We start from the raw sequence: 27526 nt of genomic DNA, 5'->3' as shown, positions 1-27526 counted from the left end.
AAAAGAAAACAGAGAAAACAAAATCTTGGTTTCTAGGCGCGAGTGTGCATGCGCATACATAGGGTATGCATGCGCATCCTAGTTGCATGCGTGCGAACACTTCGAGTACGCGTACACATGCATGAAGCATGCACACGCATACACACTCATAAGCCAACCTAGAAATACAGAACAGAAAAACAAAGCAAAATAAGAAAACTAACAACCTATCATGCTTCTAATACGAACACAAAGTAAACCTAAACTAGCACAGGTATATTAAGGCATCAAAACATGTAAGCAAACAAAAAAATAAAACACAAAAACTCTTCAGAGCTTTAATTTGACTGTTCTCCTCAGTTAATCTAATCAATAACAAAACCAGAAGGTTAGTAAACTTAAGAACTTAAGGGTCAAGACCAAAGTAGGTCCTAACCAAGTAAAACTTGACTTGAGGATGTTTTTGTGTGAATAACTCCCTCTTTGATTCACTATTTTCTAGTGAATCTTGTATCTTTTGTCCTCTTTTGAAAAGTACCTTTTATGGCTTTTTATAATGGTAAAATAGGGGTGCAGGGTGGCTCCTAAACGATGTGGAATTCAGTCTACATGAATTTATGTCCAAAAAGCTTTCCTTTCATTGTTTCTAGAATCCTAGATGCATGCGCATACCTTAAGTATGTGTATGCATACTTCAAGTTTGTGTGTGCGTACGCGTGTATGCGTGTGCACACTTAAGGTATCTTGTAGCCTTTCTTTTCCAAAAATAAGTTTTATTTTTCCATAAATAATTCCTAAAGTCAAGATTTCACGAAATTGGGCCCTAAATCAACATTGGGCCTCTGAGTGACATCGTCATTGGGGAATGGGGGCTCAGGTCGTAAGGGGTACAAAATGAGGTGTCTACAATATCCTTATGGAGTTTTGTTGAATGCTTTCCCTTCCCATTGGAGAAGGTCGGGGCAAGGAAGTCATTAAGGAAGAGGCCTGTGGCTACTTCCCATGTAGCTGTGTTGGTATAGAGTGGCATGCTGATGAGAAAGAGTCGGGAAGAGAGAGGAAGGGAGAAGAGAGATGGGGAAAGAGTATGAAATTGAATATATATATATATATATATATAAAATTAATGTAGCAATGATAAAGGCCCACTACATGTAGTGATGAGACTATCCTCGTTAAAAATTTTAGTTAATTTACTGAGACTGATGCATACTTATTTTGGTTGAGTGTAGACAAATTTTTGCTAAAATATTAAATAGGTGAAGCTGATGTTAATGCTATAAGTTAGTAACTTAGTATGTAATCAAAATTTCTTATGAGTTAGTTTCACATGGTCTGCATTTAAAAAAAAAAAAACATTTATGGTTTAATATTATTTTTTTTTCAAATGGCAGTTCTACCTTAATTCTTTCCCACTTCTAGATTCCAAACCCAAAATAAAAAATGGCAGCCACCTTTCGTGGTGGCACCTTGAGCTGCACTGCTGTGGATGGTAGTGGTGCTAATTTGGGTCGGCCCTGGGCTAGGCTTGCATGAGAAGAGGGAGCCACTATGGTGGTAGCTTGATTGTTGTGGCCATAGAGGTTTTGGAGAGAGAGAGAGAGAGAGAGAGACCATTGCTGGTGGGGTTGATGGTGGCTAGGATCGAATAAAGGAGAAAGAAAGAGGGAGATTTGAGAGATTTCTGGAAGACGAGAAATTGATTTCGGTTGGGTTAAAACTTGAAACCGACCCATTTAGGAAGCCTAAACCAGTCTAAGTCCAATCCACAATTAAAACCAATACTCACTTTAATAGACAAGCCCAACCTAAAAATAAATTTGATTTGCTGAACAAAAAAGGCCATGGAAGGCTTACAAAAGAGAAAGCTTGGGCCCTGCCCATCTCTGACTAGACCTTGAGAAATACGCCTAGAGATATTACAAAAAGCTACCCTTTGATGGGCTGAAAATTTTCCTTATCTTTAACAAAAAAACAAAAAAAAAGTATATCATGGGCATCAACTCTTCTAAAACAATTTAGCATTTGACACGTCAAAAAGTTATTTTATCTATTTTAACATACAATTTTACAATATATTCTACATCACATCTTCTATTTAAGATTATAATACATTAAAATAATTTAAAACAAACCTCCTCTATATTAAAAAAATTAACAAAACAAATATATTTTATCATGAGGCTCCATATGAGAGAGAGAGAGAGGGGACTTGGGATATGATGTGGGAGAGAGAACTGAAATAAATTAAAAAAAAAAAAAATCAAAGTATGTTTAGCACATATTACATTTTCTGCCCGTATAGTTCCAAACATAGCATTGTCCTATTCATCAATGCTAAATTTTTTTTTAGCATTTATAACATTTGATGTAGGAGGTTTTTTGGTAACACCAAACCCAAAAAAAAAAAAAAAAAAGTCTCAAAGCACGTTTGAACTCAAGAAATAATATATATATATATATATATATTCCTATTATAGATTTTCCTTTTATTTCATTTTCCAATTTAAAACCTTGACCAAATCTTCTCATTCAAGATCCAAACATCTTTTATACTTTTCATATTTTATTTCCAATTTGAAATTGAATTTAAATATTAAAGAGAGATGTTACGTCTACAACATTTTTATAACAAATCACAGGTTATTAGTTGTTATTGGTTCAAATTTGAAACTAACACTAAGATTACTTTTTTGCCCTAACAATAACAACCAGTAACAACCTGTCACTTAGGATTTGTTGTAAAAATGTTGTAAAAATATTGTAGACATATCATTTCTTAATATTAAAATAAAATCTCTTGGCACTAATGACACACTTATTTGAGAAAAGATACAATCACTTATCAAAAACTTTGCCAATAGAAATGTCAACTTAAATTCGAATTTAAGAGCTTAACTCCAATGGAAAGATCTTATCTTTCAACACCTCATTAAAGCCTCTACATTTTTCAAATTGATTTCTAGGATTCAAATTTAAAATCCAAAGATTGACCTGCCCAATTCTATTTGGAAACACAGAATGAATTTACCGATTCTCTTCGCTTGAATCACCTCATTGAAATTCAGATTATACCTAAGAACAATAAGGGTTAAAAGTATTTAAATATAGTTTTTCGTTTTGTAATCCATAAAATGGTGGGTCACACACTTGATTTTATCGTTTGGTTGATGTTCTCTAAATAACCTTTTTGAAAAATTGTATCATATTTTCCTTGTTCAGAAAAGGACTTTGAAAATGCTAAGAGAATGTTTTCAAGATAGAGAAAATGTTTTTAATGGCAAAATTGTAAATAAATTGAAAAGTGAAAATAATGAACTCCACATATTTATATGAACTCTTCTATTTCTTAAATTAAGGAGCTTATCTTTAAATAAATTTTTAAAAAAATCCCACACCTCAACTAATTAAAAATAATACATCAATTCCAATTCAACAATATGATGTGTCAAACCTACTAGCCATATGATAAAATATTTTGTTCTCACATGAGGTTCATGCTTTTGTATGTACTGTGTGTATGAATTAAAAGATTAATTGTAAGAGGTTATTTCAAATCCATAACATCACAAATGCATTGGTTTCAGTACAACATCTTAAGTTTAATCATCATATGTTGAATTTATATCAAGTAATTTATACTAACAATTCTTCAAATCCATTAATACAAAATCCTCGAATTCAAACGCAACCTTTAGTCTATCCATTTATACTTCCGGGCCATAACCAATGTTTAAGTTGCTCTAATGGTGACTTCGAATGGGCAAAGAAGAGCTAGCTGCTAATGAACATTATTAAGAATGAGAGATGCAGAAGTTGAAGTCATTGTGCTTGAACCCAAGCTGCTTTAACCAGGAATGTGCAGCATTTTGATAAGTGATGATCCTCTCCTTATGATCACCCGGTGTCTCGGGATTCATCCAAAGCTCTCCGTACATTTTATAAGTCGTCATTGCAAATGGTGAAAGGGAAACTTTTCCTCTTGATGTTCCACCTTCACATTTCTTTCCCAAAGAGTCAGTGCATCGAAGATCATCATCCTCCTTTGGCACGCTACTTGGCAGATCTAATTACCAACAGAAGTATTAGCTTGAGAGGAAATTAAGTATAATCTCAATTATATAGATATCCTTTCATATCAACCAACTTTCATATCAACCAACTCTTTGGCATATGCATAATTTTCTAGTAAAGACTAATTATATGTTAGGTATGTTTCAAATTTTAATATTAATTTATTATAAATTTGATATGGTTATGGCATATATCATGTGTGATAATGCTCACCAGTTGCACACCTTCACGTGTGCAAATTCATGGGGTGAAGAAGTGTGATACACGTGGTATGATACTTAAACAACTACACCAATTTGTTACACTTTTTGAGTATAATTTGTAAAACTCCTTAAAAACATTTTTTAGCACAATAGTAGTAAACCATAGATTTCTATCTTTTTGATGATAACAGGTACAAGAGTACTCTAATATTCAAGGTAGCTAAGAATCCTTAAGTCAAGCACTGCATTGATGAGACTCTAGAGAATTCAATTCTAGTTTGGATCTAATTCAGACTGTAGAAAATTCAATACAATTGATAAAATGCGCAGTTTAAAAGGGAAAATATACAAGTGATTCCTTCTAGTGAATTTAAGACCAAACGTTTCCAAAAAAATACAAGGGGTCAAAAAAAAAAAAAAAAAGCTCAAATGATAATGAAGTCAATGCCATTTTTAACCAACATGCACAAAGAATGATACACCCGTGCCTTATCATCCATCAAGTAACTTAAACCAATTTGTATCACAACAAACAACACATAATATTGATGCCTTTGGAGAGAACTCCCCTCTATGATGTTCAAATAAGGATAATGACTTTATAACTTTAATTAAGGTCACTCCACAATAAGAAGAATGTCAACTAGAACAACTATTTTCTTTAAATAGAAAACCATAATAACGACTTATAAGTGATACTATTGTGGTGAGAAGATTGATATTGCACATTCTCCATAACAAAAATTCATATCACATATTAGTTATGCCATACTAAACAAAAAACTCTTTGGATTTAAATCTTGCTAGCTGAAATTTATTCTTCATGGCATTTCCTATATATATAATTAAAGCAGAAAGATCAAAGCATCGATTATTTGGGATGATGTCTCAATCTATTTATTAGGGCTAGATGTATTGGTTCTTAAAGTTACATCTACTATTAAAGGATCACAAAGACCGTTACATATTACAATACCAAGAGTAAGTGATGCATAACCAAAACAATTATTTGGTTGGATGAAAAATGAGAGAATGAAAAATTAGGGAAGGAAAAGGGAGATGAAAACTTGATTTTCTATTGTTTGGTTGGAGTGAAAGGGAATAGAAAAGAACATTGGGTGGATGGAGTTTTCCACTTGAACCTATCTTTTTTTCTTTCCAAATTGGGAAGAATTAGTAAAGATGTACTTGCACTCTATTTGTTTCAACATTAACGTTTTTTGAAAAATGGTTCATTTTTCAGAAAGAATTTTCTGGAAAACTATTTCATTTTTCAGTGTTTGGTAACGACCTTGAAAATGACCTTGAGAATGTTTTCTGGTGTTTGGTATGTAATTTTTTTTTTTAAATTTCTTGTATAATTTAAAACATATGTATTATGTAAACCAACTAATGTAATCAATATAAATAAAAAACCAATAATTAATTTGGTTTTGTACTAAAATTTTGATAATAGATACAATCAAAATTAGTTGTCAATTTTTTATGATCTCTACCACTTATCTTGTTCATATATATGGACAGTAACACACACACACACACACACACATAAACCGTATATACATAGAGCTGGCTCTATACTAGAAGCAAATTTTGGGGTCACCTAAGGCCCTAAGTAGAAAAAGGCCCCCAAATTTTAACCAATAGTGTTTTTTTTTTTCATTATAATAGTATTAATTAAGCTCAAATATTAGTCAATAAATAAAATAATATTTTTTATCAAATGAAAAACAAGAAAAAGAAGAAGAGAGAAATGCTATGTCAACAATATTTTTCACAATAAATCTTAAGTGGTAGGTTGTTATAGGCTATTATTAATGACAAAAAATTAATTTCAATGATGAATTCAAATTAGAATTAGTAATGACTTAACACATAGGATTTGTTGTGAAAATATTGTGAATGTAGCACTTCTCAAATAATTTTTTTTTTAAAAGCAATACACAAAAAAAATTCACAACATTTTTCACAAGCTGAGTTGGCAAACTTTTACTAACATCATTTTTTTTACTTACTACTATCATTCTGCCATATCAACAAGTGTAAAAAGTTTTGTCAAATTTTTTGTGTATAGACTTCATTAAAAAAAAAAAAAAAAAAAAAAAAAAAAAAAACTACGTAGTTCATGTTAATTAGTTGTAAATTTTGAACCTAAAATAAGACAATAAAGTTTAAGTAATAGTTAATTATTTAAAAAAAATCATATTTAAATATATAAAAGGCCCCAATTTTAGTTTTCACCTTAGACCCTCAAATAAATTAAGCTGCCTTTGCATACAAAGCGCCTAAAAAGCATTATGTCTCATCCTTATTTTATATATTTTTTGCACTTTTATGTGCAAAAAGAAGTAACTTCTGCCTGGAATCCATTAAACCGAAATTTCCTAGAGAAAAAAAAAATCAAGCTTGGAATTCAAAACAAAGAATATATGATTAGATAAAAAGCAAAGAGAAGAGAAAAAAAAAAGGAAGAGAGCTTAACATGAGAGAGAAAAGACATCAAAAAATTTATGTTTCCCGTGGTTACAGAAGAATATAATATTTATAGAAGATGCAACAAGTGAGAGAGAGATTGTTTTCCAAATTTTTTTTTTGGAAAACAATCTATAGAAAATAAGTCCTATTTTTAATAGGATTTTCCGTTGACTAAAGATTGTTTTCCGTTGACCCCTTTTTTTTTTTTTTTTTTTGGCTACCAAACACTAGAAAATGTGAAAAACTATATTTACAAAAAGTTTTCCAACGAAACAAACAGAGCGTTGGTGTAACACCACTTTTATATAGAGACCATTATTAATAATACTTTTATTGAGCACCAGCCATAAATTGCAACCTTAACAAATTATGGAAAAAATTGAGGAAATTTTTTGTTGCACACTTGACTTATTGTGATTGTATATATGCATGGGGGAGAAGCATATACGATTTTGTTTTTATTTGGTGTTGAGTAGGGGAAGATTGTTATGTGCTGGCTAGTTCTGTGTCAAATATTTAATTGTAATTATATTAATTTCCATGTATACTTTTTTCATTTGAGTTATAATCAATTGAGTAATCAAAGAAGAAAATTTGAAAGAAGTTGCATCCGAGAAGACCATGATCAAGCGAGTATTGAAGTGTGAAGCGAGAGCATTAAAATAAACTTACAGAGAAACTCGCTTGACATTTGTCCATCTCCTCAGTTGAGTGGGACTTCTCAAAAGTTGTCATATCATATTTTACAAATCTTAGAGTAGCTATCTAACCCTTAATTTATACTCTTTATAAGAAATAAATAAAACCCTAATGAAAATAGATCTAAGGTAGAGGCTTCTATAACTTAGAGAGAGAAACCTTGTTTTCTCTTATGCCTTCACCCTTTCTCATTGAATATTCTTGAGAAGAGAACTTCACTAAAAGATTAAGTGTGACTTTGAGTGTTTTGGATTGCTAAAAACCACAGTGACCTTCTAAAACCTTCAAGTGGTCAAAATGTCCAAGTAGTTAGACTTGCAGTCAACATCTAGACAATATTTAGCAGAAGTTGGAGGCTTGAGTACATGTACATTGAATAACTAGAGGTTTTGTAAGTCATTATGTACCACAACTATAGTTATAGTGGATTTTTTTTTTTATACTAAGTTAGACCCGAGAGTTTTTGTCATTGACAGATAGTGCCAGTGTAGTGATGGTTTTTGGGTGGATGGAGTAACAATTGGGTAACTTTGAGCAATGGTTTGGTTGAATGGGTGGCATGGATGGTGTTTCTGGGGCATAATTTTAATTTTAATTTTTTTTTTTTTGAGGTTAGGTGCCTATAAAACGACAATGTTGTTTTAGTTTGTATGGCAAGAATATTTGATAATTTTGCAATGTTTGGATACATGAAGAAAAATTGGAAAGAAAGTAAAAAGAAGAAGATGGAAGTGGAAAGAAAGAGAAAGGAAAAGGATTCTAGGTTTCTTTTAATGTGTTTGGATAATGGTAGGAAAGGAAAGGGAAAAAGGAAATATTTTTTTTTTAAATTATTTTTTGTACAAACATCAGGTCGGGCCCAGTCCATTAGCCTTCGTATGGTTAAGAGGTCGGGGCCCAGTATAAGATCGGGTCCCAACCCATAAGTCTTCGTATGATTACAAGGACAGGACCCAATATCAGGTCAGCACCAGCCTGTTAGCCCTCAATGGGCTGGAGACCAAATCCAACCTGAACAAATGAGAACGATAGTGCTTACCAAGCACTATCCGGCGTTAGGTGCAAGTTTCAAGAGAATCCTCAAAATATCCCACTTGATCAAGAATCTTGGACAAAATTAGGGTCCATGTGAAAGGTGGATGAAACATCATCATTGGGACCCCATTAGGAGGGCATTATAAAAGAGAAAGTGGGCCAAAGAATACGTGGTTGACATTTTTAGGGAGAGATACACGAGAGAAGAGGGAGGAACAACCAAAGAGGAAGGGAAGGTTTCAACTCAATATAACTTGGGCCTTCTTGGGAAGCATACACAAGAAGGAAAAGAGGATAGAGTGGGCTTGAGAACCCTCCCTTGGGCTATTGGGTTGGCTCTAGGAGGTTTTCCCATTATAGGAAATACCATACCCACCTAAACAAATAAATTGGGAGTCTAACCCAAAAATCATTGAGCATTTTGGGTTCAGGCACTACAATTGGCGCCGTCTGTGAAAATCTCCTACTCAGTTGAAGATCTAAAGCTAGTCTGCTATTGCCTAGGATGGAAGGGCCACCTATAGGTAAGGGTCAGTGGTCTCCAGGGGTAATTGATCTAGAATATCATCCCAAGGCCTTAGAAGGCTGGAAAGGGAACGGAAAAGGGAGCAAGATCACATGCAAGATGGGCAAAAGACGAGAGTGAACTTAGATGACGTTGCTTCACAACGAGAAAGATCGGTTTCCTACATCCCTGAGCATTCATATCATAGCGAATAGGACCAAGAGATAGAGAACTTACAAAAGCAAGTCAAGGAGTTGGAACTTGAAATAAGGGGCCGACATCGAAGATGGGACCGAGAGGAGTCGTCTTGCAATTATGGCTTTATTGGTGGTTATACGAGAAAGTCATCCCACCAAAGTCATTCACGCCGGTCGAGAGACAGATCTAATGAGACTATTGGGCGTCGCTCTGAAACACCAAGAAAAGAAAGACATGGACACCCTAGGGCTGCCCTAGATGCCATGAGCAGGGCACTTCAGAGAGTTGCTTGATCGCCATTTTCTGATGAGATAGAGCGTACTAAGATGCCCAAGCGTTTCAACCGTCCTCCGTTTATTTTCTATGATGGTAAAACCAACCTAGTGGAGCACGTCAGTCATTACATTTAGTTAATGGCTTTAGTCTCGAGCCCATGGCAATTAGATGGTTCAACGGTTTAGGGAAAGGGTCATACATAACTTCAGAGAGCTGATTCAGGCATTTGGGGCATGTTTTATCATGTGTAGTTGAGTCCCCCAATCCATTGATGCACTATTTTCCACGAGGATAGGGAGTGGGAAGACTCTCTGATCATATGCAAACAGGTACTAGGAGTTATACAACAAGATATGAGAAGGGAATGAGCAAGTTGCAGCAAACACGTTCAAGCTGGGGCTTCCCTAAGAGTCTGAATTGAGAGATTCGTTGATTATGTGACCACCCAAGAACATGTATCAGCTCATGAGGAGGATTAAGGAACATAAAAGGTTGGAAGATGACCAACACCAGAGCAAGGGTAAAGCTTCGACTACTTCTCAATACAATAGGGATTTGAGATCCGGGGGCTTCCAGCAAAGACCCAGAAGGGAAGCTAGGGCCCCGAATCCTGAGATCCATATTGGGGGTGTCAACGTAGCATCTAAGGAGCTAGTACACAAAATTTTGGAGTGGATAAAAAATGAACCTTATTTTTTGTGGTCAGGTAAGATGGAAGGAGACCCAGCCAGAAGGAATCAAAGCCTATATTGTACGTATCACCGGGAGAAAGGATATACCATCGAATAGTGTAGACTATTCAAGGATCATTTGGAGTAACTCATTAAAGCCGGGCATTGAAAGAATTCGTGGTCGAGCAAGGAGGGAACATGATAGGGCAAACCCTCGAAAATCGAGGAAATGCCCTTCCTCTGCCCTTCAGAATCATTAAAGTTATCCATGCATCCTCCATTGGCATGAGTGCAAGTTGCCGAAAAGGGGTTCTAAGCATTACCTTCCAAAAAGGGCTAGAAGCTGGGGATCAGCTAGAGAAGTGGTTAAGTCCGACTAGAGAACCGATCACTTTTGGCGATAATGACCTTGAGGGGACATCCCAGCCATATGATAACACCCTTGTCGTGGCATCGAGAATAGGAGGATTTTAGGTCAAGAGGGTGATAATAGATCAAGGGAGCGGAGCTAAGATAATGTACCCCGACCTCTACAAAAACCTGGGTTTGAATCCAGAAGATTTGATGAAGTACGACATGCCTTTTAGTAGGGTTCGATGGGAAGATGGTAGTACCTAAATGGCAAATTTCTCTCTCCGTTTTAACTGAGGGGAAGGAGGTGATGGTGAACTTTATAGTGGTCAATAATTTTTCACCATACATGGCAATCCTAGGTCAACCTTGGATTCATGCCATGGGAGCAGTGCCATCTACGCTACATATGAAGGTTAAATTCCCCACCAAAGATGGAATTGTCGTGGTCATGGGGGATCAATGATCAAATTTAAGGAGCAAGTAGAAACAGAACCGTTATAGCAATTACAGGAACCCGAAAAGGACGTCGGGGTTGACAGTGCATAAGAGTTGGTTTAGATTAGAATCTTGCCTTATGAAGATAGATATTTCCAAATCGGAAAGAGCCTACGGCTGAAGGACTATGTTGAAGTGTCGCTAGAATTGGTACAAAATTTGGATGTTTTTACATGGTGTCCATATGAAGTGCCCGGTGTGGACCCGACCTTCATCACCCATAAGTTGAATGTTTATCCTTTGCTCCCACCGAGGAAGCAGAAGCTGAGGAGATCTGCTAAACCGCATATGGAGGCCATGAAGGAAGAAGTAGAGAAGTTGAAGCAGGATGGGGTTATTAAAGAAGTGTTCTTCTCTAAATGGTTATCAAATACAACGATGGTGAAAAAGAAGAACGAGAAGTGGAGGGTTTGTGTAAACTTTACCAACTTGAATCGAGCTTGCTTGAAAGACCCCTTTCTAGTCTTAAAAATTAATCAGTTAGTGGATGCCACTTGTGGGCACTCGAGGATGAGTTTCTTGGATGCTTTTCAGGGATATCATAAAATCGCCCTAGCTCCCAAGGATTAAGAGAAGACGTCTTTTATATCCCCCAAAGGCAACTATCATTATACAATGATGCCCTTCGGGTTGAAAAACATAGGGGCTACCTAACAGGGGATGGTTACCAGAATGTTCAGGGATCAGATTGGGAGCACGGTAGAAGTTTATATTGATGACATGGTGGTCGAGAGCAAGGAAAATGAGAGGCACGTAACAGACCTAATAGAAGTCTTCAAAATCTTAAGGTAACACAAACTATGCCTTAGCGCTGGTGAGTGAGCATTTGGAGTGGGAGCTGGAAAGTTGTTGGGGTACATGATTACGAATCAGGGCATTAAGGTGAATCCCAAACAAATTAGGGCAATAAAATAACTTAATCTATCGAGTAACCCTAAAGAGGTGTAGAAACTCACAGGGATGATTGCAACCCTAAATCGCTTTGTTTTGAGATTGGCAGACAAATGTAGGCTATTCTTCCAACTACTAAAGAAATGGAAAGGGTTCTAGTGGACTGAGGAGTGCGATGAAGCATTTCAGAACTTGAAGCATTATTTGGTCAGCCCGCCCATCTTGTCCAGTCTTGAACCCAAGGAAGATCTGTATATGTATCTAGCAGGATCTAATCACTCTGTGAATGCTGTATTGTTAAAAACTCAAGATGGGGTACAAAAGCTGGTGTATTATATTAGTAAAACCCTAATGGATTCATAAACTCGATACCTGCCATTGGAGAAGATTGCTTTAGCATTGGTCCACTTAACAAGGAAGTTGCCTCATTACTTCTTGGCTCATACACTGTATGTGTTAACCAAACATCCCTTGCAATCACTATTGAGGAGGTCCGATTTCATGAGAAGAATATCCAAGTGAGGGACGAGGCTCGGGTCATTTGATGTTAGGTATAAATCGAGGAATGCAATCAAAGGGTAGGTATTGGCGGATTTTATTGTGAAGTTTACCCCTTCGGTTAGTGGCAAAGAGTGGGTCTGTCAAATCTCGATTCGGCCATGGCAAGTATACATGGATGGGGCATCTAATGCTTGGTGTATTATATTAGTAAAACCCTAATGGATTCGTAAACTCGATACCTGCCATTGGAGAAGATTGCTTTAGCATTGGTCCACATAACAAGGAAGTTGCCTCATTACTTCTTGGCTTACACATTGTATGTGTTAACCGAACATCCCTTGCAATCGCTATTGAGGAGGTCTAATTTCATGGGAAGAAAATCCAAGTGGGGGACGAGGCTCGGGTCATTTGATGTTAGGTATTAATTGAGGAATGCTATCAAGGGGTAGGTATTGGCGGATTTTATTGTGGAGTTTACCCCTTCAGTTAGTGGCAAAGAGTAGGTCTGTCAAATCTCGATTTGGCCATGGCAAGTATACGTGGATGGGGCATCTAATGCTTGAAGAGCAAGGATAGGGATCGTACTTGTTTCGCCTGAAGGCATAAGGTTGGAGCACTCGTTAAGGTTAAGCTTCTGGGCTTCCAATAACAAAGCTAAGTACGAAGCGTTAATTACCGAGCTAAGAGAAGCTAAGAAGTTGGATGTCAGAGAGGAAGAGATCCTCTCAGATTTGTGTTTGGTGATGGGCCAGGTAGAAGGAAGTTTTGAAGCAAGAAACTCTCGGATGGCTAAATACTCAAAGGTAGTTAGCACATTACGAGTGTGCTTTCAAAGAGTGAAGGTGTCCCAGATCTTCAGGGGACTAAACAGTCATGTAGATTCATTGGCCACTTTGGCCTCATCCATGGATGACTATGTTACTCGTATAATTTCTGTAGAGGTGTTGAACCATCCGAGCATAGAATGTCAACAATGTGTAGCTGTAGCATCGACACCCAATCTGAGCTAGATGGATCCTATTATTTCATTTATATCAGATGGTGTCCTCCCAAGTGAAGCAAAAGAGGCTGAAAAGATATGAAGGATTTCAGCTCAGTTTTGGTTATTTAAGGACAAGAGGTTGTATCGACTATCGTTTGGAGTACCTTATTTGTTATGTCTTCACCCAGGAGTTGTGGAGGGTCTCCTAACCGAATTACAGGAAGGGATTTGCGATAGTCACATGGGAGGACGATCATTAGCACATCGAGTAATGATCCAACGATTTTGGTGGCCAAACATGCAAAGGGATGCTGCTGAGTATGTTAAAAAATGTGATCGGTATCAGAAGCACACTCCAAATATCCACCAGCTGGGAGGAAACCTAAACCTGATCTCCAATCCGTGGCCCTTCGCTCAATAGGGACTAGACATTGTGGGGCCATTTCTTTGGGACACCAGTAATAAGAGGTTTGCCATAGTAGCTACGAATTATTTAACAAAATGGATTGAGGCTAAAGCCTTAGCAAATATCCAAGATGTAGATATAAAGAAGTTTGTTTGTAAAAATATTATCATGAGGTTCGGGATCCCAAAGACATTAATTTTGGATAACGGGTTGCAGTTTGACAGTAGGGCCTTTCGTAAGTATTGCAATGACCTCAGAAGCAAGAACAAGTATTCATTTCTAGCGTACCCTCAGAGTAACGGACAAGTAGAGGTGACGAACAAAGCAATCGTTAATAAGTTGAAAAAAAGGCTAGAAGAGGAAAAAGGTAAATAGGCTGAGGAGTTACCAAATGTGTTGTGTGCCTACCGTACCATGCCTAGGAGATCTATCAGTAAAACCCTTTTTTCCATGACTTTGTGGGCAGAAGTAGTGATTCCCGTGGAAGTAGGTTTATCCAGTATGAGGGTCGCATGTTTCTCCTCGTACAATAACAATGCTTATATGACCAAGCAGTTGGACCTCTTGGAAGAGAACCAAGAAATGGCTAAGATCAGATTGGCCGACTATCAACAAAAGTTAGCTCAAAGGAACGACAGAAAAGTAAAGCCGAGAGAGTTCATCGTAGGGGACCTGGTCTTGCGAAGGGTTGTGGGAAATATGAAGGATCAAAGCTCGAGAAATTTGGCTCCAAACTAGAAGGGTCCTTATCGAGTAACTACAATGGCAGGAGCTGGGGCTTACTACTTGGAGGCTATGGAAGAGAGACTGCTTCCCCGACTTTGGAATGTGAGCAATTTACGAAGATATTACCACTAAATGGAACTGTTATGTAGAGATGTCCAACACTTTATCTGATGTAAATTGTCTCTAGAAGAAATGAAACGGAAGCAATTATATCAATTTGTTTTGAATTATGTTTGATGTATTCAAGTTCTTACTCTGAAGGTATCAAGGACAGAAGCCTAGCCTCGACCTGACCCTTGGTCACCGACTAAGTGGAAATCTTAATAAAATTGTGTAAGAATAGAAACTTAGTCTCGGCCTGACCCCAGTCACCGACTAGGTGGAAACCTTAACAAAACCATCTAAGTACAAAAGGCTAGTTTGGTTTAATCCCGATTAGCGAATAAAATAAAAATCTATATGAGGATTATCTAAGAACAGAAGTCTCATTCGGATTGACCACGATTATCAGGTAAGTGGAGAATCCCTATGAGAAACCAAAACTTATTTCAGCATAGGAATTATTTGTAATAGCTCAGCTTGTTGCATCGAATCGATGGTTGACATTGTTCCTAAGCATAAATAAAACTAAGTGTTTAAGGGGCAGGATCTTGGGCAGCATCAAGGAGGACAGGAGAAATACCTTCAAAAACTAGGGTAGTCAGTGCAAGAGTGATCTTTGAGGTGCTCGTGCCTTCAGGAGCAGCAACGGAAGCCGAATTGTCCAAATATACCACCACTATATGTGAGTTGATTTTTTCGGCTAGCTCTCTCATATTGGGGCTATCCCTCTCTTCTTCTTCACCTTTTGTAGTAGGTAGGTTCTTAATCAGAGCTTGGACATGAGGGTCATTAAGTAGTGGTACTTGAGCAAGATCTCTAAAAGGAGAAGTCTCGGGGAGGTTAATGGCATCCACTACTACCATCCAACCTTGCATGAACCCCATCCTTCGAGTTTCAAAGGTGACGGGGCCGCTTGAGTTCTCAGCATCATTGAAGCTCATATCATAGAATAGCCGCTCAACCTGCTTTATTGTTTACTTTAAATCTGCGAGTTCCTTGTTTCGGGTCGAAACCACACTTATTGCCATAACCAACTTAGAGTCTGAATTCTCTATTTTACCCTTTAGTACCCCTATCTTTCATTTGGCAAAGTCTTGGGCCTTCTTGGCAGCCACGACCTTTGGCTCCATTTGGGCCAATTCTAGAATCTTCTCCTAGAAGGTGGATTCAGCCACTTTCTTAAGGGCTTTCTCCCTATCCACTCTCTTGGTGGACAACTTTAGCCAACCTTCGAGGAGGTGCATCATTTTAAAGGCCTAGAGCAAATAAAGAGAAAGAGCAGGGTCAGATATGAGCTGAGGAAGGGTATTTAGACGAATATAGAACATTAAGAAGGAATGAAAGATGCTGATCAGGAATACTTACAACGATAGTATGCCACTTTAAGTTGAGGGCGATATCTTTATCCCTGCCATTCTACTAGTACCTCAGATCCTCGGGAAGAAGCAAAGCTTGCCCAAGGTTGTCCGTAACCTGGCCACCTAGCCCACTTCTCCAAGTCCACACATAAGAGTCCAAAGGAAGAGGACCCTCCCCCAGCTTGAAAAAACTCTACCAACTTGAGGATGGGAAAGTGGAAGATGAAGCCATATCGGCACCCGTGATGGTCGGCCGTTCGATGGACCTCGGTCAAGGAGTAATTTCCCTGGCAGAGAGAAAATCTATGATGGCTGTGACCACGAGGAGGGGGGGTACGTTCAGCAGGGGGAATGTCAGACTCCCTGGACGGTTCATCAGCAGTTCTTATCCTCTTGTGGCAACCTCAGGACATTGGAGGGGTGGTTTACTGAGGGGTTGCCTAACCTCCGACTGGTTGAGCATCAGAGAAGTAACGCTTGATGTTCATATTACGCTGTTGAACCATAATGGCATTTGGGGCTAAAATAGTGGGCTCTTCTACAGGGATGTGTTTTGCTCTATCCTGGGAAACTGTACCCACTGAACCGTCTTTGACCGAATCCAAAGAACTTTCTCTTTTATGACAGGGGCCCTTTTCCCGAGCTTCTCCCACGGTAAGGCCTTTTAGTAAGAACCCTGGAAGGTGTACATCTATATAAGATAATAGGGGGCTCCCAACAGTCAAAGCAGGTCTCGGATCTTGATAGCTTGTATAGGATGGAACCATTGTTATTGATTTTGTTCCGTTTCGGCCGGAATATTTCCTATCGGCATGAAAATCGGTACCATAATACCCCTCTTTCCACCTCAGATCAAATTTCGGCCTATTTCAGAGTGTTCCGCCATTTTGGCCAATTCCGACCAATTTCGGCCGAAATACATATTTTGACTGGTACCAAATTTTGGCTTTAAAAAAAAAAAAAAAAAAATCTTACCTCCTCGTCCTTCTTCTTCTGGGTTTCGGAACCTTCTTCTTCTTGTTTTTTTTTTTTTTTTCTTCTTGTTATTTACTTCTTCTAGTGGGTTTCAAACCCATCTTCTTCTTTCTTTTCTTTTGGTGGGTTTCAGTCCTGCCAATCTCCTTTTTGTTTTTTATTTGTGTGTTGTACAGGTAAATGGTGATGTATTTGACTGTTTGTCAACCTCCTTACTCTTCCTTAAATGCTTTGTTTTAAATTTTTTGTTTGTTTTGCCAGCCCAAGTGATATACTCTTCTCTCTTGTCACTTGTGTTTTAAAATTTGAATTTTTTCTTTATTATGTTTTTGTGAGCCCCACAAGACTAACAGTAAAAATAGAATGCTTCATCCTTAACCTTCTTCCACTATTCCACCTTTGCGTGTAGTCTGCCTTCAGGCCCTTCACTGCCTTGTATTAATTTACTATTGTTTAATAGTTAATACTTTAATTTCTTTTAGTTTTATGAGCCCTTCACATGTGAGTCACTTATTGGAAAAGTTGAAAGTTTCAGCCTTTAGCCACTTATGTTGACTTCTAAGCCATCCCACTCCACGTGGCTAACTTATGTCTCACCATTTTAATTTTTTTTCCTCTTTTAATTTTAATTTTATTTTTATTATTGTTATAATCTAAAAAAAAATTATTAATTTATTATTATTATTGAGTGATATTTGGGATTTGGGCTTAATAAGTTTGACATATTAGTTGAAATATGAACTTATAATTATAAAATTCTTAAAAATTTATATGGGTTTTGATGAATAACCTATAATATATAAAAAAAATAACTATAACCCGAAATGGCATACCAAAATAGATCGGTATTAGACCGGTACCGAAATATTCCGTTCCAATTGACAAACCGAAACGGGCTCCGAAACGGTATTCATAACATTGGATGGAATACAGCCGAGGATCAGATGGGTAGCTCTAAGTTGCTCATCGTAGTGGACGAAAATCTCTGAGCATAGGACGAAATTCAAGTCCCGAACATGGACAACGTTGATGTCCATTTTAAAGCGTTTAGAAACTGTACTATAGGCCAAAGTAAATTAAGCCAGGAACAAAAGTTCAGTAAAAAAAGAAGAAGAAATATATGCAAAAACAAAATAAGAGGAAACATAAAACAGAAGTAAACCCAACACTACTTATGCTCAGGAAAATAAGGGACTAACGTGCCTAGGTGATGTTGGGTACGTGAGTTCACCAGCTAGCCAATTCTCGCTCACTTTTATGAACTCTCTCGCAGAGTTCCTATTAGAGTTAGGGAGGCATTGTATCAGTCTCGCTACGAGGTCTCGAATTTTAAGGTAGTAGCCATTTTTCAGACTACCACAAATACCATACAAAAAGTTGATGTCATGGTGGTTAAGCCGTAGGTTGTATAGTTTGTTGAGGCACCTCACACTATTCACTACTCTATAGAATTTGGGGAGACACTGGTCAGGGCTGAGCCCATAGAAACTTAGGGTCCTAAGCAAAAGAGGATCTACGGGAAATCTGATGTCGCCCTCAAGTATTGCTATAAGAGGCAAGAAAACTACCCTAGGATGCCTATCATTTTCTATATTCCCTCTAGGATAATACTCAATATGTATGTCCTGAGGGATGTTGAATCTAGTTTCGAAGGCCACATCCTCGGTGTCAAAGTTTAATAGATACACAAATCCCATTACTGGGAAGTCTAAATATTATTTTTGAAGAGAGAGGTAGGGGTTAGAGAACTTACAGTGCTGCCTTTTCGTTTAAAGGGATGATCTCAGGGGGGACGATTGTGGCTCAAGAGAATGAAGCAAATAAGGCTAGGAGAGAAAAATGGAATAAAGAAAATGATTAAAAGGAGTTTGTCCGTATTTATAGGAGAGGTGATCTTAAATGATATTTGAGGGAAAATTAATAACTTCCCCCTTAAATCCATTCCATATGTACCTTGGCATACGAAACGTCAGGCGATCTTGATTGTTTGATATGACAACTGCAGTCACACGTGCGAAATGTACAGGTTGTCACGTCCTTCGCATTTATTGATTGGCGGTTGGTTTTCCTAAAGGGAAGCAGACTCCAAAGTACCCCTTACCGATATATAAAATTTAACCCCAATCCCATCCCCTCATCGGTGTATAAAAATTAACCTCGATCCCATCCCTACTCCATGGGAATGGAATCATAGGGGCTATTGTACGAGCATTAGGTTGAGGCTCGTCCCATTAGCTTTTGTATGGTTAAGAGGTTGGGGCCCAGTATAAGATTGGGGCCTAGCCCATAAGCCTTCGTATGATTATGAGGATAGGACCCAATATCACACCAACCTGTTAGCCCTCGATGGGCCGGAGACCAAATCCAGCCCGAACAAATGAGAACGATAGTGCCTTAAGGGAAATTATCTACAGAGCACCATCCGACATCAAGTGCAAGTTCATTAAAAGGCCCCACTTGATCAAGAATCTTGAATAGAAGTGGAGTCCATGTGAAAGGTGGATGAAACATCATCATTGGGACCCCACTAGAAGGGCATTATAAAAGGGAAAATGGGCTAGAGAATAAGTGGTTGGCATTCTTAGGGAAAGATACACGAGAGAAGAGGGAGGAACGACCAAAGAGGGAGAGAAGGTTTCAACTCAATATAACTTGGGCCTTCTCAAGAAGCATACATAAGAAGGAAAATAGGATAGAGTGGGTTTGAGAACCCTCCCTTGGGCTATTGGGTTGGCTCTCGGAGGTTTTCCCATTGTAGGAAATACCATACCCACCCAAACAAATGAATTGTGAGTATGACCCAAAAATCATTGAGCATTTTAGGTTCAAGCACCACATTTTTTTATAAAAAAATAATGACAAAATATCAAGAGTATGATTTTACTCTTAAAACAGTTTAAAATAATAATAAAATATTTTATTTAAGTGAGTAAATTATGGTCATAAAAATAATTTAATCAATTATACTACAAATTCTCTTCTAATTCTACCTAATCGAAGGGAAGTAGAAAAGTGATAAATTGAGGGACATAAACAAATACCATTATCATGACTTTCCATTTTCTCCACTCTTTCTATTTAACAAAAGAAAAGATTCACATTACTTTCCTTTTATTGATTTCCCTTTTCTCCACTTTTCTTTCAATCAAACAGTGTGTTAATGTTTAAAAAAAATTGGTATGACAACTAATACTGGTTAAGGAGATATAGGGTTGGTTGTAGTGTTGTGGTAGTCAATTATTAAGATTTAGATGTGGTGATTTAGGAATATGTTTTTTGTAATCAAGAGAGTCAATTTCCAAGAAGCCATTTAGGTTTGGGCAAAGGAACGAAATATTTCGGTACTGATTAATACCGGTGTACTGTTTCGGGATTATTACTATTTATATATTTCTATACATATATGTATTTTTGAATTTATTTATGTAAGTATGAAATTATTAATTTTCATGTTTATCAACATAAAATTTTAAATTCAAATATTTTATAATCCTAAATATTAACCCAAGTACGTTAACCCAATTGCTTAAATAACATTTTAGAAATAAATTTGCTGTATTGGCCGAAACATCAATGCTAGCCAAAATACTTGAAATATCCTGGTACAACCTAATACAACCTGGTATTTTATTTGTTACATTTTGAAGGAGTACCAAAACTAGTTTAATGGCTAATACAATATATTTCCTCAGTACGGTCAATACCAATACAATGGTAACTTCTTTGTTCGTACGGTACAGTCGTACCATAATTGTGTTTTCATAGAAATTTTTGGTTTCTTGGGAGATTTGGTGATGAGTTGCCTACATGATACTTGAAATGTCAAGTAGACAAGACAATAAAAAAAACAAATTATATTTTTTAGAAAACACTATGTGGATTCTAATACAACAGCCACTCATAACAAGACTAGCATCCTCTCTTTTTAAAATGGTTTAGTTTACAAAATTATGAATGTGTGTTGGTTATTGGGTGCATTGAGGGAAAAAATTTCAACCAAATTGTCATCGGTGGATTGGAAAATTTTCAAACTGCCACTAACCTATCAACCTCCAAAACAGCAAGTTGATCTAAAGTTTGGGCAATTTCGACTCGGAAGGTTAGTTTTAATTGTGTTATATGCTAAACTTTAAAAACTATTTTACCTTTTAAAGATAAATGTAATAAGTTGTATTTCCTCTATACCCTATAAACCATTGAGGAAAATTATAGGAAGCAACCCACTTTTGATAGATTAAAATACATACGTCTTAACCTATTAGTACTTTCTAATTTTTTTTTTAAATGATTAGAGTATCATATCCATTTCACTATGTATGCTTACAAATTTGTTCGCAAGGATCGTTTATTTTTCATATTTGCATGTGTCAATCATGGTGTTAAAAAAAAACAAAAACAAAAACAAAAACTTAAAATTGATATAAGATAAAGGCAGGTTTGGTTGGATTTTGGTAGTTTAAAAGTGAAAAAAGAAAACTTAATTTGCCACGTAACTCAACCAACCACTTTAATAGTTGAACTCACCTAACCCACTTAAAAATTAATATCATATCCGTGGAGATCAATGCAATATAGAGTGCGTAAGATAATTTTGGCAAAACTAAGCTGGTTTATGCATAGACCTATACAAAACTAAAGGAGTATCCATTGCCATGTTACTTACAATTTTAAATTATGTGTCAGCATGTATACAAGTAGGTATAAAATCTAAAATCTAATTGTAAAATAGACTTTCTCTATTTCATTTGAAAAGTTAAAGATCCTTGTCCTCAAGTAACAATGGTTTCCTTTAACAATATATATATATATATATATATATATATTTAGAGAGTTTCAACCTATGACGTTTGCTCCTAATGATAACTCTTTATTATCAAATTTATACACCAATCAGTTTTTGGTATAGGTGGGGATTGAACCCCGCCAAATCTCTTATACAACCATAAAAATTTTTATCAATTGAGCTAACTAAAACTCACTCCTTTAACAATAGTTGATTGGATTAGAATTGCTTAAAAAAATCTACATACTATAATGATTGAGTTATTTCAGAGTGGCCATTGAGTTTTATCCTTTAAATCTCTCAAGGGAAAAATTAAACATGAACATAACGATTAATTTTCTGATTACCTAAAAACAAAATTGCTTTAGGAAACAATCATTTTTTTCAAACAAGGTAAATAACAACTATTTTTTCTTCATTTAAATTGCTCAAATTTAATATCTAATCAAAGCTAGTAGCCTTGCTAATTTTTATATAATTCCATGCATCAAACCAAAATCTTTTGTTGTGGCCTAGGTGCGAGTGTTGCTTCCCTAGTACTAGATGTAGTGGTAGAGCTAGGATTTGATTCCAGGGGTCTAAATGTAGTGCCGGAGTTAGGATTTGACTCTAGGGTACAAAATTTATGTACACATATACTTGAACACACACACACACCCTTTAGATAAATATGAAATATAAAAAATTAATTCATGTGTATATTAAATTCTATTTTAATGTAAGAAAACTAAAATAAGATAGAATATTATATATATTTTGTTTATCAATTAAGGATTTTTTTTTTTGTGCATAAATAAGTCTTTTTTCAATCTTTTTCAAAGTTGAAATTTCACTTAGGAATGAATATATTTTTAATAGTTATGTAATTATTCTAAATTTTATTGCTTATTACACAAAGTTTTATGAATAAAAATTAATACATTAAAAATGAGGTCCTACCAATTTTTGTGTGTGTATATATCACTTTTAGAAGATAATAATAATATTTTGAAAAAACTCTAGCCTCGTTGTAATTTTATTTCTTACTTTTGTTTTAATTTTAAAGGTTTTTAACCTTAAAACACATTGTTAAAATAAGAAAGATTTTCCTAATTTATTTTTTTAATGAATTTTGACATAGGAAAGAGATAATAGTGCGTTGATGGTAAGTATGATCAAAATAATAATTTATTAACTAGAAATTGATGTGGACGCGTCAAGAAGCAGAATACGTCTACTTCTAGAAAACAAGAAACACTGTTGAAAATAAACCACGAATCCACGAGGATTCCTTGAATTCACAAAGAGAAAGGGTTCTAGAATCCACTAGAGAAACAATAGACAAAAGTCTAAATTTTTACTAATATCAATAATACTCAAAATAATGTTTATAGACTTAGGGGCCTATTTAAGGGCTTTGTAAAACTTGACAGACAAGAAAATATATTCTAAAATAACTCATAATTGATACCTAACCATAATAGGAACTAAATTTGACTTAAAAAACATTAAAAGCACCTAAAAGTAAGGAAATTCATAAACTAAACCTAAACTAATGAATTTTACATAAAAATAACAAAAATTAAATAGTAGATTTTGTCCTACATCAGACTCCTCCACTTGAAACAAACTCGTTCTCGAGTTCATTTTTGAAACCTGAAATCTTCCGCTCCAAATAAGCAAATACTTCGAATGCTTAAGCCCTTTGATCTTCTTACCATACTTGCAACTCATCAATGGGATAAACAATTCAACTTGAATTTCTTTTTCCTTGATCTTCATGTTATTCTAGAGATTTACCAGATAAGAACTAACAATTGAATCAAATCTATCAACCCCAATAAAATCAATAAACTATGGTGTATTGCTTACCACCAAAGCAAAAGGATCTTGAGATTGACACAATCATATGATTTCATTTCATTGAGATCCTTTAAACTTTCCTATTCAATTCCTTCCTATTCGACTTCTCTATAATAGGATCTTCATTATTTTCCTCCACAATAATCTTGACTTTAGGATCTTTTTCTATAACAAGACCTTCATTAATTTCTTCAAAAATCTCTATATTTTTTTCTTTGACTTCTACATAATCTTCAAAAATAGTGTTTTCTTCAACATGCAATTCTTCCTTTAATGGTGGAATATATGGCTCTTCAAAATTCAAGTATGAAAGTTTTGGCCAATAACAATTTTTCTTTTTGTATATGACAAAAGTTCATCACAATCCAAAGGATAATATTTGATAGCAAGCATCTTTTTCATCCTTGGCCATGAACGAATTTTGTCTTTACCTTGTCGGATTCTATTAGATTGTACTTGTTCCCTCCAACATAAGGCATACTTACTAAGTTTATACAATGCAAGTCCAACTTTTCTCTCATAACAAATATTTTCATTGTCAAATAAATTCTCTAGATCAAGTAACCAATCAAGAAAATCTTCTTTATAAAAATAATCATTAAAACTTGCAATTCTTCTATAAGGCCTATATGAAAATAGCTTACCGATGGGTTTCCCGTGAGTTATGTCTCTGTAATATAGTTATCCATATTGTTTCCATGCTCCAATGATAGCATCCTAACAAAGATATTTTTGAGTGCTAGTTGTATGTCACACAATACTTGCTAAGTTTTTTGTCACGGGAATTGCTACCATCTCATACGTTAGCCACCAGATCAGAATAAGTCAAGGCTTTGATACCAACTGATGCAAGATGTGTAATCGTTAAATAGCTAAACACGTCTACTTAAAAAAAAAAAAAAAAAAAAAAAAACACGTTTGCTTCTAAAATTAACCTTGAATCCAAGAGGGTTCATTGAATCCACAAGGAGAAAGGGTTTTGGAATCCACCAAAGAAATAATAGACAAAAGTTTGAATTTTTATTAATATCAATAATACTCAAAAAACGTTTACAAACTTAAAATCTATTTAAGGGCTCGTAAAACTTGACAAGAAAATATATTATAAAATAACTCCTAATTGATACCTAACCATAACAAGAACCAAATTTAACCTAAAAACACTTTAAAAGCACCTAAAATAACAAATTTTACATAAAAATACCAAAATTAAATAATTACAAAAATTAAATAGTAAATTTTGTCCTACTTTAAAAATACATGAAAAGGATTTAAAAAAAAAATTATAAATGGGAGGAGGAGGAGGGGGCAAACATTGTAAAGTGACTACTATCTTTGAAATTTTTGGTAGGTTGAGGGGGATATTGCCCTTTCTCGATCCCATTGGCTCTACCGATGCCTAGATGTGCCCTTTCCTATTTAATTTTTCACATTCATGACTTTTTTTCAGCCTATTTTTCTCTTTTTACATCATCATCAGTGATTTCGTTGTGAGCTTCAGAAAGCAACACCCTCATATTTTTTTAAAAAATTGAATTTATACATCAAAATATGAGTTTATACATCCAGAGGTGCTCAAGAGCTTTACTTCATTTTCAACATGGGCTTTGAAGTATTTAAGTCCCACATTATGCATTTTCGACATTTACGACTTGCGAGCCTTCGGGTTGAGCACCTTGATGTTTGAGTTAAGCTCGTTTAGCAAACCAAAATGAGCCATGTGTCAATGTTTGGATAAATGCATAGATAAGAAACAGAAGAAGAAAACAGATGCAAGTGATTCAAGTCAATTGAACTGAAGAATATGCAAAGGAGTCAGCTCAGGCAGTGAGGCAGAGTAATGAAACAGAGCATTGGAAGAAAACTGATGCAGCTTGCTAAACGACTGAGATAGTATACGACTAGTAGTTTAGGCTTATTAGAATAAATGACAGATGTATACTTGAACACGTGTAATACAGTGATTGGTTGGTTGTACAGTTGGATCCGTATAGTGTGGAGAGTCAGTTAGACTTAGTTATTCTATTTCCTGTGTTAGTTTTTAGTATAAATACATTGTTGTACATTCATTTTGATTTATCAAATACAATTACAGAAATTCTCTCTTCAATCCTTTCTCTCTAGCTTGTTTTCTCTCTCCCTAGCTCTCTGTATTTCTTATACCATGTAGTAAACTTGGGCTTGACTCATTTGTATTAGCAAGCAAACCCAATCAATCTGCTGATTGAGCTTTCATCGAGTCACTGCATAAACAGTTCAGCTCATTTATATCCATATGGAAGGTACAATCTACGAATACAAGATTTATGGAAAGTTTATAAAAGATGATTGTCAACATAAAATACCTTAATGACTTGGATTGGAAGGTTATCATAAATGAGGATAATTTCATTTATTTACCCCTTGTATATGGTGAAATTATATAATCCACTATGTGTGTTACACCCTCCTCTCTTAGACTCCATATGCGACTTTCTTTCGACCTATTTTTCTCCCTCTAAATTGTCATCGTCAATCTCTTTGTGAGCTTTTGAAAGTGACACCCTCACATTTTTACCAAAAAATTGAGTCTACTCATCCAGAGGTGCTCAAGAACTAGCTTTACTTCTTTTTCAACATGGGCTTTGAAGCATCTTAGTCCCATATTATACATTTACAACATTAACAACTTGCGAGACTACAGGTTAAGCGCGCACCTTGATGCTTGAGCTCAGCTTGTTTAGTAAAACGAAACATGCCATGCAGTAAACTTAAGCTTGACTCATTTGTATTAGCAAGCAAATCTTATCGATTCGCTAATTGAGCTTTGATCGTGAACATAATATACCTTAATGACTTGGATTATAAGATTATCGTGAATATAGGACAATTTCAGGTGTATTCAGTTTCTTTGGTTCCGATAGTTACAACAAGACATGGGCATTTCACTACCTTTTGTCACCGTCGTGCACTTTAATAATATATTAATATGAGTCCTATTTGGTTCACTCATAATAGCGTTTTTCATGAGCGGACCAAGCACTTTAAGCAGGGCCGGCTCTATGGTGAAGCAAAAAATGCAACCGCCTAAGGCCCCAAGTAAAAAAAAGGCCCCTAAATTTTAACCAATAGGATTATTTATAATCAATAAATAAAATAATTTTTTTTATTAGATGAAAAACAAATAAAAAAATAGAGAAAAATGCAACGTCGTTCACAATATTTTTCACAACACTTTTACAACTAATGCTAAGTAGCAAGTTATTACAGCCTATTGTTGATGGCAAAAAAATAATTATAGTGATATTTTCAAATAAAAAACAAAAAACAGTTTAAAATCTAGGATTTGTTGTAAAAAATATTGTGAATATTGCACTTCTAAAAAAAAAAAAGAATAATAATAAGAGTTTAATTAGCAAACTTTTACTAGTTTTCATCTAAATCTACCACTAACACCACTGTTTTACTTACCACTATCAATCTACTACATCAACAAGTATGAAAAATTTTGTCAAATTTTTTTTGTCTTAAAAATTAAAATAAAAAAAAAAAATTCTATGTAGTTCATGTTAATTAATAGTAATTTTGCATCTAAATAAGATGATCAATTTTCGCCTTAGGCCCCCAAATGCATCAAGCCGCCCCTGACTTTAAGATTGACTATCATCTCATTCGACACTACCTCTTATCAAGCAAGACCTTTGTTTGTTCACCAAATCCCATCCACTAGGCCGTTTCCATGATCTTGAATCCAAATTCAAGTTGGCTTATCAAAATCCATTTTGAGTTTGAGGGGCTATTAGAATTACTATTCTTGTACTTTTTGTACTAGTCTTATTAGATTTAGAGTTGGCAGTCAAGAACCTTAAAGCTCGATCAAATGGTTGACAATGACACTGATCATAATATTTCCAAATGAGAAATCCAGTACTAGTCCCCTCAAAGTCCAGTAATCCTAAGACTTGGTGCTACATATTTAATTTAATTGATCAATACAATAGATATACCTTCTCATAG

The 27526-nt window shown here is 35.6% G+C and overlaps 1 protein-coding gene across 1 annotated transcript in view; it reads right to left on the bottom strand.

The window, feature by feature from the left end:
• Nucleotides 1–3502: 3502 nt before the first annotated feature.
• LOC115964027 overlaps nt 3503–27526 on the bottom strand; it is a 31788-nt gene continuing 7764 nt past the window's right edge. The window contains exon 5 of the mRNA XM_031083349.1: nt 3503–4045. Within this exon, the coding sequence (XP_030939209.1) occupies nt 3774–4045 (272 nt within the window). The 3' untranslated portion in view covers nt 3503–3773. The remainder of the gene's footprint in view (nt 4046–27526) is intronic.

Source organism: Quercus lobata, chromosome 1, assembly GCF_001633185.2.
Source record: "Quercus lobata isolate SW786 chromosome 1, ValleyOak3.0 Primary Assembly, whole genome shotgun sequence".
Lineage (NCBI taxonomy): Eukaryota > Viridiplantae > Streptophyta > Magnoliopsida > Fagales > Fagaceae > Quercus > Quercus lobata.
The sequence above is the reverse complement of the archived record's forward strand: the minus strand, read 5'-3'. Positions and strand labels throughout refer to the sequence as shown.